Raw genomic sequence first — 21,316 nt, forward strand, 5'->3', positions numbered from 1 at the left:
AATTTCTCGTAGACTTCCCACAGTACTTACGTATTATGCTGAACACTCGTCTGGGAGAACTGATTAATTTAAGTGAAATACCGCATGGTAAATTGAGGCCGACCACAGAACTGTACAAAAAATATTGAGAAAGATTACGGCTATTGAGACTACATGTCGGTGAAAACAAAAGTTGCTGGTCCCATGTTGCGCGGAGCTGCTGGCCTCTCCGAGCTCCTGAAGGACACTGCTGCTCTCACCCGCCAGCCCTCCCGCGGAAACGTATGCTTTTAGCGGGAAACTGAACCGGCCAGGTTCGGGACCAGGCGCACAGTTAACATAATTTTTGAGAGGACTGAAATATTAAATGATGAAAATAATGTCTAATAAAAACCTGTGGAAAAATATACATAATTATATTTGTTGTAGTTCGGCGGAAGGATAAGCCACACCTGGCCGGATCCTTCCGCCAACATAGCATTCGTTGCCTGGCGTTCGCCTCGTTGCACGAACTACACTTTGTTGCGCGCACGAGCACGTTCGGTGCACACGCCTTTGCGAGACGTTGATGAGGCATAGCGGTCTATGCGACATAGAGGAGCATTGGCGGTCGGCGTCAAAGTAAACTACAGTAGCAACTGCCAAGCAAGTCACCCCGAGACTGATGCTAGAAAAACCCTAGTGAATAAAGTGCTGTGTGTGTTTGTTTTTTCATTTTTACTGTGTAAGTTATGTGTAATGTGTTTTTTTTTGTTTTTGTGCCATAACGAAATGTGCCAAGCCACATATTTTCGTAAAATGCTCATTTTTCTAAGTAAGTGCAATGTTTAATGTGTAATGTAGTATCGTAATGCAAAACGCAGTGTGTTACTGACACATTTAAGCAGAACATTGTAAGTGAAAACCAGGCCAACGAGCACACACCAAGTGTGATTAAAATCCTCACTACTGACGTGGGCCTTCTTTGTCGGCACTTAGCCCCCCACCCATATTCTGTGATGTCAGCTCGGAATGGAAGCTTGGCTTCGAGAGGTCGAAGCAAGGGATTGAGATTATTGGGATGAGGATCGACGAATAGGCAGATGAGGACACGCAGTGAGCAAGTGTAATTGAATACTGAACTTTTTAAATTTTAAATAGTGGGAGTGAACAATAAATAATTGTTATATAAAATAGTAGTTTGTAGTTAAGGCGTGTGTGGAGCCTAAATATCACTCCGCGTTAGGCATAAAGACAGGACAGAAGTGGCAAGGTTCACGATTGGCGAAGTGTGGTAGATGGCTCGACCCAACGAAAACTGAACCCTGACATGAGACCTCTACAGATTGCGTTTTGAGCACAGGAGTGGTCAAGGACGTGTTACTACCAAACACTGGCTTTTATTTCAAAGTTACAACCTAACCCAATATATTATTTCCAATAGCCTAGAACCTAGTGAAGCATGCTGGGGCTGCTGACCCACACAAAATCAGTTAGTGGGAAGCTAGCCTGGCATCCTCCCGGAAACTTTCTTACACCAGTAATTACACTAGGTTCACTCCGGGTCTTCAGTACGAGACCGTGGACCATGACACATTGTTGAAACATATTTTTTCTGGGTGGAAATTGTTTTTAATTACTATTTTTTTATGATCGTGACCTTGTTTTAAAACGAAAATTCTCATTCTTAATACCCATCATCAGACTTGGTGAAGTACAAGTTTGCATTGTTTTGGGTATTACAATATGGCGCTTGTGAGGTAGACTGTAAGTTTTAGCTAGCCATATCATATCAATTACAAACATATAACACATTTCTTTGACAATAAAAAAATAAATAAATACTATAAAAATAACTCAATTGCAATTTGTTTTTTCCCCCCAGTAATTATTTAAGCGTATGTCACTTGTTTTAGGAACCGTAGATGTTATCTTCAATAATTCCGGTCTTCACAGAGTGGATTTTCATATGTTGTTTTGATATGGCGGAAACTGTTTGTGTCACTGTTTCTGGACCAGCATTATCGTTTTTGCTATGCGAAAGCGTAAAATGTCCTGGAAATCAGGTAAAACCCGTAATTAAGTAATATTTCTGTTGATATTTTTTAATTGTGCTAAGTTTTTTCTGCGTAACCTTCTTGTGTCACTACTGTACCAAAAGTTGGCATGTCAACATTGAAGTGTCTAAAGGGGTATAGCATATTCTTAATAGGCTTTACCTAAATTTAAGGGTATATAGAATAGTTTATTAAATTTGCGTCCAATTTTGATTAATTAAATTAATATAAGCTTTTTTTTTAAATAAATTGGATAGTGCGTAGGGCCTAGCGTTATAGTATTATATCAAAAGTTTGCAAATTTTAAATTATATTTTGCTTGTTAGATTTTGAAAGTTGCTGCGGTAATTGTTTACTGTTGGGGTGTCACAAAAAATATAAAAATTCGTAAATGTATTTTGGAGGTGCATATCGATATTTCAAGAAATTCACATACAATTTTATTATTTTAATCCGGCTACCACCGTTCGTGAGTTCCTACTGTGCTTGCAAACAGTTTGCCCATAATGACATTAAGAGACCTTAAAATCAGAATCTGTCGTGCAGCAACAACATTAAGTTTTGGAACAAAGATACTTGCTGCAATTTTAAAATCAATATAGCCTAGTTATTTATAGTTTTCAATAGCTTTTATCCCACAATTTCGCTCGACTTCATGACCCTGCCCACTTGTGAGTTTCTCAGAATTTAATCAGAATTTCAAAACTCTTCAGGGTGAATACAGGAATATCTGTAGTGCTCAATAACGCCATTTTCAGATTTTTAAAATGAAAAACCCACCAAATTAAAATACAAATTTATTTTTTTGTTTAAAACACTACAGATGTTCCTGTATTTTCCCCTAAAACAGCATTTTGAAATTTATACTAGATTTCTGAGAAAAATTTGCTAATGGGCAGGGCTACAAAATCGAGGGAAATTGTAGGATAAAAGCCATTCAAAATGAGAAATACCTATATTGATTTAAAAATGTGGTAAGTATCTTTATTATGTTACTTAATACCTCGCTACGTGATTGGTTCTGATTTTATGGTCTGTATCATTATTGAGGCACGTTTGCAAGTACGGAAGGGAACACCCACGTTTCTGCACAGGCATACGTTAAAATGTGATAAATGTGGGAATAAATATGGAAATTAATTATGGTAATGCATCACCTTAGAATATTTAGAAATAAAACAAGAGACTGAATAAATCAATTTTTGAGTGTTTATTTTTTGAATGTAAAAAAAAATACTTTTTTTATTACCACTTAAAGCTTTTATTTTAGTGCCACTTTTGAGCTGCTACTTTAAATATTTACCCACATTTAAGTATCGACCCCTGCCCCACTTTTCTCGTAACTTATGAGAAAAAGTTGTAAAATAGTTATTGGTGAAATGTAAACTGCTTCCCTATAATTAATTCTTCCATGTTTTAAAATGGAATTTTTGCAGAAGATTTTATTACTGTTTTCAGCAGGGCTGAAGTCTATTAGAGACTAGATGCCCGACCCGGCTTCGCACGGTTATACTAATGGAAAAAAATTAAGCCACATCTCCCATTTTACAGTAATGGTAAATAAAAAAAAATTCAGTGAAAATTTATTACAATGCTGTATAATGTACCGGAGAGAAAATGAATAGTACCGATGGTTTCCCGACTCGTGCACGTAACATACAACTGATGTACCCGTACTTCGCTACGGCAGTCTACAGGCAGATCACTCTTGCGCCGCTCATTATACATGCCCCTCCTTGTGGGTACGCCACTGCCGCGCGATGCCCATTGCCCGTTGCCATGGAGATGCAGAAGGCATGAACAATGCAAAATCCTGTTCTCATGCAGACAAAGTACCCTCTGTTGCCTGGTTTTAACCATCCATGGGATCTAATTTTCGGAAAATGTCATCCTGCGTAATATAAGGAACATTACTGTGAAGTTTCAAGTCTGTAAAATATATATACCTACTTGAAAAACGGGCAATTTTTGATATTTAAAGTACCCGCAAAATTTCAACGGTGATGAGGACTGCACTAACAATGAAATAGTCGTTGCCATAGAGACGAATGAAGCATCAACAAAGTAATAGCCGTTGCCATGGTGATTTCCTACCAAAAGTGGAAATTTTGATATATTACGCCCCCGAAACTCCCCTTGGGATCGGATTTCCGCAGAATCCGTTCTTAGTTAGCGTCTACATCACAAAATGAGTAACTATGCTAAATTTCAAGTCAATCTGACAATTCTGACAAGTCCTTGTCAGAATTGTAACGGGAGAGGAAAATTGTTGATGGTCCGAAAAATGAATATTAATTAAAAATAATAAAAATAATTCTATAAAAGAAAAAACAAACAAATTAAACACAGAGAGAGGAAAAAAACAATAGTTTAAGTTTGCGATTTAAAGTGATAAAAAGTATTTAAATACTAATTGAACTCTTATAAGGTTACTGATTGCTTCGTTGTTAATATCACACTGGTGTTTTTTACTTGTATGGGAAAATTAAGAATGATAAGGCATCTAGTGCGTGGCAACAATGTTAATAGGCAATAGGAAATAAACTTCTAGTGCCTGCGGCATTGTCAACACACACTTCGTACGTGTACTGCATGTTGTATCTAACCCCCTCCAATGCATTTGGTTATAAATTGGACTTTTAGTTTAGGATCCCTAATGTTATTGATAATATAATATAGCATATAGCCTTCCATGATAAATGTACTATCCAACACTGAAATAATTTTTCAAATCGGACCAGTGGTTCCTGAGATTAGCGCGTTCAAACAAACAAACAAACAATCTCTTCAGCTTTATAATATTAGTATAGATAACAGAATGGCTTCACTTTGCTAGACTGGTCTTGACTGTAAAATTTTTGGATGTCTTTTCATAAATTGAGGAAATCTACCCAGCACAGCCAACACATGTATCGCCTCGTCCGCTGTCCCTCGTCCTCTGTCCCGCTGCCACCCACACTTGCGGTCAGTCGACTGGCAGACTCACTGTGAGTTTCACCTCGGTCGGCATGGCAGCTCACCTTGACGTCCATGTCGGGAATGACACGTTTGCTTTTCCACCTATGTGACTTAACATGCAAAGAGCTCACAGCTGAATGTACCATGTTACATCACATAGGGTACTGTGCACATAAAAATGAATTAACTACAGCCTACAATCTTAATACAACACTACCTTAACTATAGCACATGTTTATGAGGATTAGGCTATGCCTAAAGACTTCTAAATTACCTCTTATTTTCGCATGCTGGCTTTTGTTTTTAAGCATTCTGATGTTGAAGTTTTGGCCTGTCATTACATACGTAAAGTAAATATTCTCCTAAATTAAAATAACAGCAAATCACAGGGTAACCTGTATGGCTTTAGGCAACTCAAAAATAAAAGTGCAAACTTAAAAACTGTGAACAAAACAAATTGATGCCAGCGTTGCCTCTTGATTATCATTCATAACATTAGTACTCATGCGGCAGTTCCACGCCATATTGATTACTTGCCCTGTGCTAAAAACATAGCAGAATAACATACACAGTAGACTTCTCTTAACTGAAATAAAGGAGGCAGAGATAGTTTCGGAAAACCAAAATTTTGATAGTATACAATTTTTTTTTTTTTAATAATGTCAAATAAATTAAGGCGTTTTCAGTTTTACCAATATTTATTAATGAAACACACACTATTGTATAGAAAATACATGTTCAACATATTTTTTAATTTATTTTTAAATACAGTAGTGTAATTTGTTTCACTTACTATGCCCGCCCCTTACCAACTCACTCTCTCACACTCTTGGCTATGTCTAAAAGCGATCTGTAAAGGGACTGTCCGTACAGGAAAGATGCAGTAAACATACTTTTAGAAGAAGTTAGGCTGTAATATTTAAAAGGCTCATTTTTGTTTTAAACAAAATATGTAGACTGAGTGATGTAGCACAGTGGATAGGACCTGGGTAGATATTCATGTACGGCCATTGCAGGCCTCAAAGTAGGTCACTTTTTTTTCACTAAAAGTCACTTAATTTTTGAAAAGTCACTTCTGTTCACTAAATTTTGATTGAAGTTACTTTACTGTCACTTTTTGCCAGTTAAAAAATGCTGCATGTACCAGAGTAATATAAAATTAATTGTTTTTTAATATATGTTTGATTAATTATCTTTAATAAATTGTCCATTTGGAAACAATTGGCAAGTGGAGACTATAACCACAAGTATACTATCTAAAAAAACTGATGTCATTGTGCTATCTAGTGTAGTTATAAAACCAATTTTGCATTTAAATAGTGTTTTACTTTAATCATACTTAATCATCTTCACCTGTGAAGATACTCAAAAGACACTTTCTTTTTTTTAATAATTGCATGTGATACTCCATTCGCTAGGTGTTTTATGGATAATTTGATAAAAATTAGAGGCTGAAGTAAAAAGATCTTCTGAGGCAATAAAGAAGAGAAACTTGATGAAAGAAAGCATGATGAAATGAAACTTATGTGTTTGAGAGGAAGAAGTACTGCAGACAAATTGTTAGAAGAGGCAAGTGTAAGATTAAAAAAATTGTTGCTGCTCAGAAGAACAAGGTAGAAATAGGAGTAGCACAAGCTATGTTTGAGGCTGTGCATAATGCAGGAAAAGAAGCTGAAAAGAAACATGCTGCGGAAAATATTCGATTCTCCATTGAAAAAAGAAAAAAAAAACAAGAAAATTTTTCTAAAATATATTAACTTAAATTAAAATAATAACTGTATGGTAACTAGTAGCCATTGTGTTATGTTGGAATTATTTTCATTCATCTATCTGGTATTTTGAGAAGCAAAGTCAGTGTTTAACCTCCTCAGTGGATTTGGGCTGTATACTGTACATCACAAATTTGGAATGATTCAGAGCCGAAAACGTATTACACATTATAAAAATATGATGTAAAGTTTTTTCACTAATGTTGGTGGTCCTGTTCCTGTATACACTTATACTTGTATCATATCTATGACTTCGTTTGTTTACGATTTATAGTATGTACAGTATAATGTACATTTTCCCTCAATTCAAATCGATAAAAGAATGTTGTTTACATCTGTCATATAAAATATGTTTATATTTACCACTATTTTCTTTGAATAACATGTAATAGCAATTAAATTTTACGTTACTAATAGAAACAATATCATAAAATTCTGAATAAAAAATACACAAAACACAAATATTCAGTAAAAATTATAAAATATGACATAAAAAATCACACAATTTCATAAAATACAAGCTCTATGTTGATTGTTGGGTCCCAATAAAGCTCAGCTCGTTGAAGTTGGAGTGAGCCCATTAGGATATGAAGAGCAATCACAGACTCTAGTTCATGAATGGAGCAGTCCTTGAATGTTTTGTTATTTTGTAGGGCATACATTTGAGTAAAATTGCATGCATCTTCTAACAATTAAACTGGAACATATTTGCGAAATATGTGGAGTGGGGAGGGAATATCATCCACAGGAGAGGGCGAATTCCATTCCGGGGTTGGTCTGCATGTGTAAATTTTTTTTGTCCAACGAATTTCACTTTTAGGTGTAGTCACTGTGTTCAAAGATTCTCTTATACTTTCCTCCACGACAGATAAATCTTCCACAGCTGTACATTCTTCAATAGCTGCAACGTCTTCAACACCTACTAATTCTTCGCTGTTATTTTGATGGATTTCTTCTTCAAAATTTACCTGATCATTTTCAGAGTTCACTTCAGAGCCCACCCGAAATCCCGCATTATATAATTCTTTGTCACACACAAGTTCTTCATTGTCACTCAAGTTTTCTAGATCAGAAATATTTCCAGATTCAATCAAGTCAAATATATCACTTGTAAATACAATTTTACTGTAAGTGTGCTCCATAGCACTCATTATTTACAACAATGTAATCGAAACAAGCTATACAAATCACTACAAAACATACTCTACTGACATGACTATGTACACTATACTGTACATTATTTTTCTTGACCTGTTATTGTTGAAAATAATCAACTTTTCAGACACAATTCATTTTATATTCTCACATCAATACTTCTTTTGTGTGCAAATATAAGATTTTTTGAAACAGAGACTATAGCAACTAAGTCACATTCGTTTCTTTGAGCATCTACAACAACGCAACACCAAACCGCCAATTTTGAAACAACAAATCAAAATTCATAGATATCATCACAAACTATAGACACCTACATTACATATATTATAAGTGCAGTAAAGTGTACACTGACTTTCAAACAATTTTCTGAAGGGTTTTGTATTTCTTTGACCTAATCACAAATCTGTGTACAGTATAATGTACATTCGCTTTAAATTGTTTTCAAGCAGTCTTATTAATTTGCCACTGAGGAGGTTAAAGAAAATGTGGATTTAATAGAACTGTACCTACTTTGAAATATCATTAAAGTAGAAAGTTGCTATGACTGCATAAAATAGACCAATTAATCTGACACATTTTATTTTTCTAATAAAACTTATGAGGTATTTTTATTTTAGTGTATTTATTACTAGAGTTTTATCATGTTTCTCTTAACTTTGATAATAATTCTGAAGGAAAAAAAAATGTTTAACAGCATTATAGTTATTTCAGATAACAAAATATAGCATGAACTTATGTACAAAAAATGAGGTCAATGTTACACTTTACTATTACCATCTTGTTTCAGAGCTCGTTTAACTAACATGCCTTCTTATACACATATTTGTTATTGTTTGCAATATTATATGCATAAATTTGTTGATAATTTTTTTTTATGAAAATCCCTTTCAGATTATTTGTGTTCACATATTAGTTTATGTAAGACACTTTTGCAAATGGTAGTCACTTTTGGAAACTAGACAGTTACATTTTTCACTATTTTAGGCAAGGTAAACTACTTTGACTTCGATGTTCCATAGTTTTCCCAAAATTACTCCAGGCTGTGGCTGAGTTCTTTGCAGTATTCGGTTTAGTTGTGTGTTATCGTCTCTAATGACCTCACTTTCGACCAGGAGTAAATCCCAAATAAGACAATATAACTAAAACATAATCAATTACTACGATTTGAGACTTATAACTGACCAACCACTGCGATTAAATTTTTTTTGTATTTGATTACCAGTGGGGCTGCTAGGTGTCATTATCTTGCTTGTCACACTGTGCAAAACTTAATACAATGCATTTCGAATGACATGAGCGTTAACTATTTTCTTGTCTTTATTTTGAGGTTGGGGGAGGGGGGGTTGAACCCTGAAAATTCTCCCCATGAGTACGCCTATGCTTATTAGTGTTGTACATATGTTTAACAGTGGTGCTCTGGGACCAAACCAATGTCTGGAATAATTCAAGTATTAAAAATGTCAAATTTTGGAAAACTGATTTTAATAATTTTTAGAAGAATAAAAAATTTTATGTTAAGGAAAGTGTTGTGATTAAATATATTTAATCAAACTAATTTAACAAATATTGCAGTGTCACTCCGGGCTACTTAAGCTCTCAGGGCTGTCGAGAAAGAGGGCAAGGGGTGGGAAAGGGTGCCATATCCCTAGTGCCAAGGCAACGGAGGCCTCTGTTGAGTTTAGAGCTTTCTTTTTATACTGATAGGATGGAAATTACAAGTGTGTTGTTAATAGAACTCATAGGAAATCTTACAAGTAACGTGATATGTACATATCACGTTTACAGTTATGGCTACAGTAAACTTTACAGTCCTTAGATTTATTTTTAATTGTGGGGTTTTAAAAGTTGTGCGTTAAATGATTGTTTGCCCCTGGGCTTTGGTTTTTTCTCTTGATGGCCTTGTCTTCAACTTAAGTATTGGAGTTATATTGCAAGCATGTTCCAGAGGCCGGGAAACCACAATTCTTAATGTGTATAGCTGCATTCAGCTATTCTTTTTCTGGTGCAATTCACTTAGTTACACAGATTCTGTGTGCTCTTGTTACTTTCCAGTAGAATAGCTTGTAATATCAAATTTAGTGCAGGTCTCTAGCATCTGAATTGGGCTATAAACACTGTAAAAATGGAGAAAACAAGGAATTACATATTATGAGTTAATTTCTTGGTTATTGTGTTATAAGCTAGCCTGAGCTTACCTCATTACTCTCAGTGGTGATGCTTCAGTTTTAAATTTTGTTGTTGTATCTATAAATGAATCTATTGATCATGTATGAATCAAAAGGCAAGACCAATACATGTTTAAATTATACGGTTTGGTAGATATTTTATTTATTGATTAATTTTTTTCCAGTGAGGAAAACAGAGCGAAGGAACATACTGCACAATTTTTATGTTTGGGCAACATACTGTGCCTCAGTCTGAATATTATTTGCAGGTTCTAATGTTTATCAGAAAGTTAATGTTCAGTTACTGTACCTGTGATATAATTCAAACAGAAATACACTTATTGTTATAAACTATTACATTGCATGCAGTCACTGTCTGGTTTTTGCAAAGTTTAATATTAATCAGTATTATTTTCAACACTTACTGTGTTATGCAAAATTTAAAAAAAAAAAACATAGTTTGCCAAAAAGCTTAATATTTACTTAAGTTGTGTTTATTGTTCCAAATAGTATGAGATATTTGTTTTTGTTGAGAATTTGGGCTGTCCAAAACTATATTCTGGTTGTTGCAGGTAGGGCTGCTGCTTGGAGCTGTCATGAACCATGTGACGGACACTATAAGTGACTCCCACATGAACAATGAAACCATGGAAACTCTCATTAGTAAGTACTTTAATGAGCTCACCGGATAAAAATTTAGTCCCCCTAGTACGCATGCACAGATGGATCGTTAAGCCTCTACAGATGGCGCAGCGAACGAGTCTCGTGCAGTAGCGATAGGTGAGACATTGATGTTTCAAGCGGACTCTGTACGTCAACTTGGGTAGACGTAAGGATGTACTTTTTTCGAATTCATTCTTATGTTTATTTAACTTTTTAAATATTGTCTAAAACTTGTCCAAAGTAAATTTTTATTTAGCAAACTATTACTGCAAGGGGTGAAAATATCAAAGGTTGAAAGAGAAAAAAAGTCATTAGCATGAAATCCATTATAATTTAGTGTAAAAATTTTAATCTTTATTTAAAACCTTTGGCTGAAACATGTTTTTATGTAACAAACCGTAAAAACGGACAATCGTGTTTGGCCGTGCCCATGTCACAGCAGACTGTTAACGTGTCTACAAGCAGTGATGTACTACACGTGGCTACGAAAGACGTCAGAATTGTGGTTCGAAAAAGATCTTGACTGAGAGAGACTGAAGATGCGTTTCACGACATGTGAATCAAAATGGCTTCCAAATCTGACTGGTATTGCTGCAGTCTGTGAAGAAGCTCCATCCCAACCTGCTAGCGAGAATACATTGTGACGGGAACTACATACAGTGAATATTGGGAGTCGGTCACCTCGCAAGAGGCCATTGCTCATACAGGCTCATGAAGCTGCGCGTCTTCAGTGGGCTACTAATCATCAAACATGGACAGTAACTGACTGGTGGGACGTAATGCGGTCTGACAAATCATGTTTTTGCCTTTATTCCAATGACACATATCTTAGAGTGCACCGAAGGCCAAATGAAGCATTTCATCCTGGATGTGTGCAAGGTCAGGTTCAAGCCGGAGGTGGGTCTGTGATGTTTTGAGGGTGTTTTTCGTATCATGGATTGGGCAAGCTCACTGCGGTGACTACTAACTTGAACCAGCAAGTTTATTTAAACATTCTGGATGATCAGGTGTTGCCCTTCAGTCAACCTCTGCATGATGAGAATACCCCGATTTTTCAAGATGACAACAGCAAAGTTCATAGGGCTGGACACATGTGACTGGTTTTGTGATCACTCCCCCACCCTGTTACATCTCGATTGGCCTGCAAAATCACCTGACTTGAACCCCTTTGAAAATCTGTGGGACATGTTGGAACAGCAGGTGAAACGCTGACATCAGCATCCCCGCAATTTGGTGGAATTGCACAATCAAATCCTCAGCGAGTGGCTTAACCTGGATGCAACTTACCTGCAAAACCTTGTGGACTCACTTCCTAACTGAATCCAGGCAGTTATTAAGTCCAGAGGTGGAGTTACACTGTGTTATATAATGCTTGTAATGATTTCTTGAGGGGTGACTAATTTTTTGTCCGGTGAGCTTATCTAAAACTTCAGTGGTTCAATCTGCTAACTAGATTGAGTAGCTGCAGATGGTCAACTGTCACATCACTTGCCTCCCTCCAAGACGATTGGGCCTCAATTCCCTGCAGGGTAAAACCCAGATTGTTTGCAGGTGAGAAACATGGCAGATGTTGCAGTGAGCCTGAGGGTTTTCTTAGGGTGCTCTTGTTTAAACCCCCCACACCTATTCATTCCGTCAATGCTGTATTCTCACCTCATGGCCAACATTGTCTCTAATGGTTCTCAAACTTTTTGAAGACGGGACACATTTAAATCGTACAAATAATTGTAGGTGCACCATATACAAATACGTACATGCTCAACTGAATCTCTGTTCGAGAAAAGCCTGTAGGTTCTTTCAAATAAAACACAATATTGATATGTTTACATACAGAACAACATATCTGTAATAAAGTGGTATACTAAAGTCATTAAATCAATTTTTATATCTGGACACAGTTTGGCATTGCAGGTCCCTGTTCTCCCCAGCTTTGCAGTGTTTTCTTGTGATAGGGTATTTTCCAGTAAGGCAGAGTATGTCAGGTGATTATGTATGTTCAAGGTCATGATCTAGTTTTGAATTTTTATTTTATTGAATTGTATTGTATTTTCTAATGTTTAATTATTAATAAAACTATTTAGCTATATTTGATAGGTTGCCACAAGTTTGGCGAGTTTACTATTTATGTAAGTGTGTTTTTCAGTATTTTATTTCATTTAAATGTTATTTTTATAACTATATATTTATGTATGTTTTTGTAGGTTTTTTTTAATGTTTCTAAGGTCGGTCAAAAGTCATGATGTGGTTATAACTGAATAACTTTTTTTATTTATCGTTAGTTTCCATTGGTTTTTCACATACTTAAAGACCTAGGATGGGAAATTGTTCACACTTGTGTGGACTATAATCTCAGGTAAGAAGTCCTCCATTATAGGCCTCACAGATATGGGCCCTTTACATGATTCATCACAGGGGTCAACACTTCAAGTCAGAGTGCCTGTATTTTTGCATGCATAGTGTCCTTGAGCTGCTATATTGTTAGTGGTTTTTTCAAATACACTTTGTCCTTCAGATAGCCCCAAGAAAAAAAAAATCAAGCAGAGTTAGGTCAGGTGAACAGGAGGGCCAGTTTATGTCAGTACGTATTTCTAGGGATGATGCAATGGATGAAAATGGTCCTCAGAGCCCAAATTTGTTTCCTTGAACAGTGCTGAATTTTTCCATGGTTAATCTTCCGTCCTCCTCCAGTCAGAATCTGAAACAAAAAAAGGAGAAAAGAATAATGAATCACCAAACAAATTTTCACAAAATGTATTCCACACATTAGTGTAAGCAGTCTTCCAGCCTTGGTCTTTCTAAGTCTGTGAAAATCAGTGGAAACTAATTATAAATAAATAAAAAGTTATTCAGTTATAGGTAACCCCTTCCTGACTTTTAGTCCATCCTGTAAAACATGGGACAGTGGTTTTTGTGAAAGAGAGAAAGGAAGAAAGATAGATGCGTAACGCTGTGGCGCCCTAGTGATAGACTATATTTATCACATTCTGTTAGATAGTGACAGAGATGTTTGCAAGGACCGTGGAAAAGCTCTCTAACCAGGAAATCACGTAATAGTATTTGTAAGAACAGTATTTGTAGTCACTAGGGAGATGTTTTTATTGCGGAAGTCCGCAGCTATGTTATGTTTCAAGGATTTTGTGTGGGTTTTTATACTGTGCTTTGTCTGACGAGTCATCGTTTGGAAGTCACCATGTAAGGTTGTGTTTTTTTTGTCAGTGGCTCACAAATAGCTAACATTTTCACTCTTGTTATCCGGGTCGTGCTGATAAACATTCTTCGGACAGTATTAGTTTGAATTTTTTACCACGGGCGGCAGCATAGGTCTAGTGGAGCCATTTTGAAAAATCCTGTAGCCACGTTGGGAGGATTAAGGCCTCGCCGTTTGATTGGGAGCAACCGCTGGATTTTATGACATTAGACAGTTAAGTAAATGTGGATTCCAATATATGAGTTTCCGTGAGCGGTGTTAATTGTTTACAAAATTGAAACCTGTGACAAGATTTTGTAAAATAAGATAAAATCTAAAACTTCGGCTATTAACTCTTTTATTTGAAACAAAATGTCATCCTAAATTCATCAATCACATTCACCACTTAAATGTTTCACAAACTGTTTTAACCTATGTCTTAAAGTGATCAATTATTTTTATTGTTTTTTTATGTGCAATTCAGACCATAGCTAGCCCAGGATGTCTGGATTGTATCAACATATTTCTGCATTAAACCATATAATCATAGCAATAAATGTACAACTAATATGATACAGTGCAAGATGATATTGTGGCAAGGAATTGGAAGTGCATTCCAGAGGACTCTGGTTTGAACCCCATGTCATTGTGATCTGGGTTCAATTCCCAGCAGGGTCAGATGAGGGTTGTATGCAAGTGAAATATGTGGTGACCTTTGCTGTGAGCCGGTGGATTCCCACCCATTCATTTCGTCAAGGCTCCATTCTAACCTCAACACCCACATAGTCTCAATGATCCATATGTCGATCAGACACGAAGCCTTAATCCATTCATTGAGAACCAACAAGCAAAAAAGAAATGATACTTTTTTTTTGTGTTTTTTAGGATTGTAAAAATTTTTGGTAGCATGTATTTTTAAAAGTCTTATTTGTTCACAGATATACATTCTGTTATGCCATTTTTTAAACCATTCCCATTTTACAATGGACTGGGAAAAATTGACAGAAACAAGCTGAAGGCATTTCTGAAGGACAGAGAGAAGGTAAGATTTACTGTCTTTCTGATTGACGTAGGTGGCCATACCCCCTTGAACATATAGCATGTGGGGTGCACCTCAGGGGGTACCAACCTGACAGGCTTTATGGGTGCAACCATTATATGGCTGTATGCTTTGAATGTGATGCCTTATGAGATTTTGGGACTAGTCAGCGATGGAAGTGGAGTGCTTGGGGTAAGCCAGAGAACTACAGAGAAAACTGCTTGCCTTCGAGGCCCTTACATTTCTTTGCATTATGTGTCGTGCCACCTGACGGCCTGAGTGACTGGTACAATGATCTAGTATTGAGCTGGAATCTGCACTGTGAGTTTTTAAGATAACCACTCACAAAATTAATTATTATATCTAACGCTAGCTAATAACCCGCGGCTTCGCTCGCACAATCTCAGAATATTGCTGATATTTTACCATTGTAAGAAAAGAATGTTTTTTGATTCCAATTAGTTTTACTAAAGAAAGAGACACAATAAATTGTATGGTGTGTAAAACATCTGATCATAACAAAAATCATTTAAGAGTGATATTTTCGAAAGTGGTTATGTTTAAGTTTTTTTAATTTTTAGTAAAGACTAAATGTCTTTTTATTTCCTGTGTTAGCGTGATCAATGATATATTTTACCTTGATGAAATCATACCTACTTTTCATTTAATGAGATACTTAATTATAAAAAAATGAAAACACCTTCCTATTTCATTTTAATTAAGATTATGCCATTGTTTACACTTACACTTTCATTTATTTTTGTTATAGCTATGCTTGAAATAATTAAATCATTTCATGTTACTACAATTACTTACATTATTTTAAGATTTTTGAAACCAGCATATTTTTATTTAAAATGTATAAAATTATATTTCTTTTTTGAGTGTATTAGTTGACTCTTAGTTATGCATAGTATTACTTAAATGAAATTTCCAAATTTTTCACACACTTCCTTTTTTTAACAGGGATGCCTATGTGAAAATCCAGAACTATAGATTTATTAAATATGGCAATATCCGTTAACCAAATGAAAACAAACTCATCCCTTTAATTTTTACCGCAAATATGAAATACATAATATTTTTATAGCTTATATTTATATTGAATTTAAATTTATTTTGCCAATACTGATTCAGTGGAACTATTAACATTTTTTAAAAATTAATATATATCACTGTTTCAGCTTGAGGTAATATTTTAAAGAATGTTGATTAAGAGAATGTATTTTAAGATTTGTTTATAATCATTGCAAATATCTTAAATTAAGTTGGATTTAATAATAAGATATTATTTTAATGTTAAATATGCAATCATTCACCCCTTACGAAATTTTTTTAGCATGTAGTAAAAATGAGATATTTGATTTTGCATTTTTATAATTAATACCATAAAACTTTCATCCGTTTTATTAGCTTCAGAGATATAACTTTTATAATAAAACAACATTGATTGACTTTTCACTCCTTTTGCAGTTCAATCTAGAAAAAATGGTTTAAAAAAACATTGAATTGAATCATATAATATATGTTATAATTGCTCAGTTTTTTTTTATCTCCAGCGTAATGTGCTTAGATGTATGATTATTACTATTAAAACTAATGTACCTCCGTTTCACTGCCTTTGGAGTCTAATTTCAAAAATAAAAATTTAATTCACCCTAAAAAATTAATTAAGTTACTCATTCTCAGTTTCTTACATCCAGCTTTTTTTTTGCTATGGCAATAATGATTTTTTTATGATAAAATAAAACTTCCCCCACTTGAGACCCCGATAAAGTTTGAATTCCAGAAAAATGAAAAAAATATATAATTCATACTCTATGTACCTACTTGTTGTGCATTCTTAATTTACTGTATGCAATTTTTTTAAACCAAAATTACACTTTTTACCTCCATTAGGAGTTGGTTCTTACAGAATTGGGCCAAATTAAAGGTCTTCCGTTGTCTTGTGTCGAGTGTTGAAAAAAATATGTACCTGCCTTAAGTGATAGAATGGATGGCACTTCTCTGTCTGAGTTTTAAAGTATTGAATGAATAGTTCGTGAATAGTATAATTAACTGTGCATTTCTTCAGAATTACATTTTATTTGTAAACAAGAAAAAAAAACATAAGTTTGATTGAAACTTGAATGAAAATAGGTTTGATTTTTTTTTTTGCATGTCACGAGGTTGGCAGTTCCGCTGGGGGATTGATTGCGAGTCAGCGTTGGGGGGACATGCACAGAAGGTGCAGGCAGGCCCGTGGTGTGTGCCCGCAGGAGGTGGTGGGCTGGTACTGCTTCCGGCGCGCCATACCGCTTGCCCCGTACCTGAGAGACAGGCAACTGCACAAGGAGCTGTGCGCGGCCATGACGCACCTTTCGCCAGACGTGTTCACCATGTGCCTGCTGAGCTCGGTGGTGCTGAAGCCGGCCGTGGGCGCCACCCACGCCTTCTCGCACAAGTTCTTCCGCTACTGCCACGGGTACGCGTCTCCGACCGGTCCAACCGCGACCACCGACAGTTAGGAAACTTTTTGAGGTGGGCACGACATAAAGACAAACGTATACGTATGCATATCGACAGGAAACTTTTGAGGTGGGCACAACATAAAGACAAACGTATACGTATGCATATCGACAGGAAACTTTTGAGGTGGGCACAACATAAAGACAAACGTATGCGTATGCATATCGACAGGAAACTTTTGAGGTGGGCACAACATAAAGACAAACGTATACGTATGCATATCGACAGGAAACTTTTGAGGTGGGCACAACATAAAGACAAACGTATGCGTATGCATATCGACAAGTGCGCGATGCAGGCACTACATGCAGGTAGGTACTACATTCGGGCAGGTACCACAATTTATATTTTATTTCTTATTTATGTAATTAAATTAATTACTTAATTATTTTATTTATTTATTCAGGCTTGTGTTAGCAACAGCAAGGTCGCTAGAGACGCTAGCAAATGATGATACAGTCCAGGGATTTTGGGAAATGAATCTACCGTGGCCTGTTTTGCTGTACGAGTGTGAAGTGAGTGCAGTATACGCTTCCCATCCGATTTTGTAATTTGAATTCAAAGGAATGGTGACACATACTGCACAGTTAAAACTTGTGGTCGCTACCCAAACTCCCGAGTCGGTGAACGCACCCCTCTGGGAGCAGCGTCAAAGCGTCGCGGCGCTGCCGTAAGTGAAAATTCAAACAAACTCTGAAACCTGCGACAGATTCTAGACCCGCTCTTGCATCAAAAGGGATGTGCTCAAATCGCAAACAACTTTTAAACTTTAGCAGAAATTAAATTATAAGTAGCAGTAAAAAAAATTAATTAACATTCCTTTAATTTTAATACTAACAAAACAGTAACATCATTTCTTACGTACCAAAAGTTACAGGCTCATGAATTGGTTATCACTGAAAAGCTTTTTATGACTTTACTTAAAAATTAAGCTAAATTATAAAATACCATAATTGTGTATGTGCTTAATTAATAGATTACCATAATACTTAAAAATTAAACAAGGCCATTTAAAAGACATTTATAAACATTATAATGGTTACAAGAAATAAACGTGAATATTATTGAGTTGCATTAATTTTATCTTTCATCAGCCCAGGCTTTTATTTTTACATAACAAGGTCCAATGACTCTACGCATTTTCCATCGTTGCTAAATTGTGTGCATCACTTGTGTTGAAACAGATGCATCTTTCATAAAGTTTAAATGACTTTTATAAAATTACTTCCTAATTGCTACTAACGTACACTGGGCTTCTTCATTTTTCGCCACTATTTGCCTAGGCTTTTGCTGTGACAGTTAATGTTAAATTTGCTATATCAAAATGTTTATACCACCGATAAACTTCATGATAATTTCAGGAGATTTTAAATCTTCAGCAGGGGTTTATACACAAAAGACTGTGCCACACTCTCTTGACAAAATCCATGGGCTGCAGATACCTCGCTTGTGTGTGCCAAAATATGCACACTCCATTGGCACAGGGCACACCTCTGTGAAAAACTCTCACTCCCATAAGTGTGAATTACACCAAAAGGTGCACATTGTCATGCATCAAACTCCGTAGCAAAGTCGAAAGCCAATTTTGATGATCATCAAGGCGTAACCGCCATCACGTCCCGGCTTGTGAAAAATACCACTCACATAAACCCCACTTGACGGGCCATACCGCCCGTGGCCGGCGAGACACTCCTCGCTCAACAGCTGACCACCTCCTCATGTCACACCCCTCTTTCCCCTCCTTCGTACGTCAGTCCAGCACGAATACAAGACACTCATAATGTCAAGTTCTACACACACCACGTAAAAAAAAAATTATATGCACACACACACACCATTACATAATTAAATTAAGTAGCTATACAATTTATAAATACTTTTAATATAAACTACCTGTTGAAATAAAATATGCAAATATAATACCTAAAAGTTTTTAAAGTTTTTCCAACATCCTTTCTGTTGCCAAAAAAGCATTTTTCTTTCAGGCTCTGGCATTACTAAATAGTAGCTTATGCTTAAAATTATAATAAACCACAATCTTAAAAACTAGTTTCTAAAACACATCCCGAAATGAAAACTGAAATGATCAAAAAATTATTAGTAAAGATATAAAAAAAATATTATTTAAATTCAGTGTGGATTTACAAACTCAAATATGATTACCTCAAAGTTACCCTGGAAAACATTAAAATAAACTTATGTAGCTATCTGACCCGTTTTGGTCAAATATTGTACTTACTGCATTTTAGACCAGCAGGGCAGTATAGTAAGTTGCTTGGTGTGATTTTGGAAAACCATGGAAAATTAGAATTATTTTGGCTAGTGGTGGCATCTGTTATACAAATTCAAAGCATTTTTTTTTGCAGCAGATGTAATTTAAACAAAATTGTGTTCTAGGAAGTTCCTAATTTTGTTTACAGTACAAAAATAATTATGAGAAATATGTGTATTACAAAAATTAGCCCAGCCCTAAAGCATGCCAGTATGTTTAAATTGTAAAATTGTAACTGGTAATATCACTCAGTGTGAACTATGCCAAAAACATTTTTGGCCTTTGTGACTGTAACACAAAATTGGAAGTACTGTGGACATCTAATAAGACATGATAGATATTGTGTGCACTAACTAAAGAACAGAGGTATCTAATCATTTGAACTGCCACAGCTTTGTACTCATTTTAGTCTGTTTGTCATCAGTAGGCTACAGCTACAGTATCAAAGTATCATGTATCGTTATTCATCGTTGAACTGTTTTTTTATGTCAGCAAGAAATCATCTTCTCTCATTATTGTTATTTTCAATGCTGAAAAGCAGTTGTGAACCTAAGATCAAGTAATTTAGCTGTGAAGGTGGCTTAACATTTTGTACCCTTTTTTCCGCAGGAGCTTCAAGCCACTGTCCGTGAGCATCCAGAACCTGGGCGGTACGTCGCAGTCAGAGTACAAGATGGTTCCTAGCATAGCGTGTGCATCTGCTACCTTCAATAACATTGTAGACTCAGTGAGGTGTGTGCTCTCATTTACCATCTTGCCTGCTGCAGCCATAGCTTTAAAACCGCATTCTGTTATCCGGCACCATTCAAGCCGCTTGTGTTCAGATTTGTTTGCGAGAGTATTCCTGTTTTATAGCAGATTCCATATAGCGTTCGCACAATTTTACAATTGTACATACAGCATCTCATTACGACTAGTTTGATCTCTTTAATCGCATTGTTCAACTTATCTGGAATGCATGAAAGATCGCTTACTTGCAGCATGCAACTGTTGTCGAATGGGATGTTTTTCTACGCTGCGATGAATGTCTGTGATCAAATTATATTTTATTTGGTTTAGCCTTTTGTAAAATCGATACCTCGAGGTGGTATTTTTTTTTTCCTCCATAGAAATGAATTTTTTTTAATATTGTGTTTTGTTTCTTTGTATTGTTATTCTTTCCATTAACCATTGACTGCTCGGTGCCTATAGCTTTACTTTGTGGGTAAAAATGCATTTCCTTTTTGTGCAGCAAAAGAGTTAAATATCATTCTACTGAATGTTAATTTTTTTTTTCAGTATTATAACTATATTGACATGTCATAATCCTGCAAATCTCTAAACCATCGCAGCTGTGGTCCTGAACGTCTCAAATTAAAGAGTTTCTACTATTATTGGCCTAATGAACTAGTTGCTTGAGTAATTAGTGCATCTCATGCCTCTATAAACTATCCTTTTGTACAAATTGTTACACACAGCTTGTGATTTAGATCTTAGGTAGCACACTGCTAGGGATGGGCATGTCGATTCTTCTATGCTTCGATTCCACCGATTATACTTGGAATCAGAACTGTTGATTCTCAAGCTGTAAGGAGGAATTGTA

At 35.7% G+C, this 21,316-nt stretch overlaps 1 protein-coding gene across 1 annotated transcript in view; it reads left to right on the top strand.

Moving 5' to 3' along the window:
- Positions 1–1,886: 1,886 nt before the first annotated feature.
- Positions 1,887–21,316, top strand: part of LOC134530371 (BRCA1-A complex subunit Abraxas 1-like) — a 28,125-nt gene continuing 8,695 nt past the window's right edge. Inside the window, exons 1-5 of the mRNA XM_063365135.1 lie at positions 1,887–2,024; positions 10,638–10,728; positions 14,854–14,957; positions 17,213–17,418; positions 20,344–20,466. Of these exons, the coding sequence (XP_063221205.1) occupies positions 1,941–2,024; positions 10,638–10,728; positions 14,854–14,957; positions 17,213–17,418; positions 20,344–20,466 (608 nt within the window). The 5' untranslated portion in view covers positions 1,887–1,940. The remainder of the gene's footprint in view (positions 2,025–10,637; positions 10,729–14,853; positions 14,958–17,212; positions 17,419–20,343; positions 20,467–21,316) is intronic.

This window comes from Bacillus rossius, chromosome 3 (genome assembly GCF_032445375.1).
Source record: "Bacillus rossius redtenbacheri isolate Brsri chromosome 3, Brsri_v3, whole genome shotgun sequence".
Lineage (NCBI taxonomy): Eukaryota > Metazoa > Arthropoda > Insecta > Phasmatodea > Bacillidae > Bacillus > Bacillus rossius.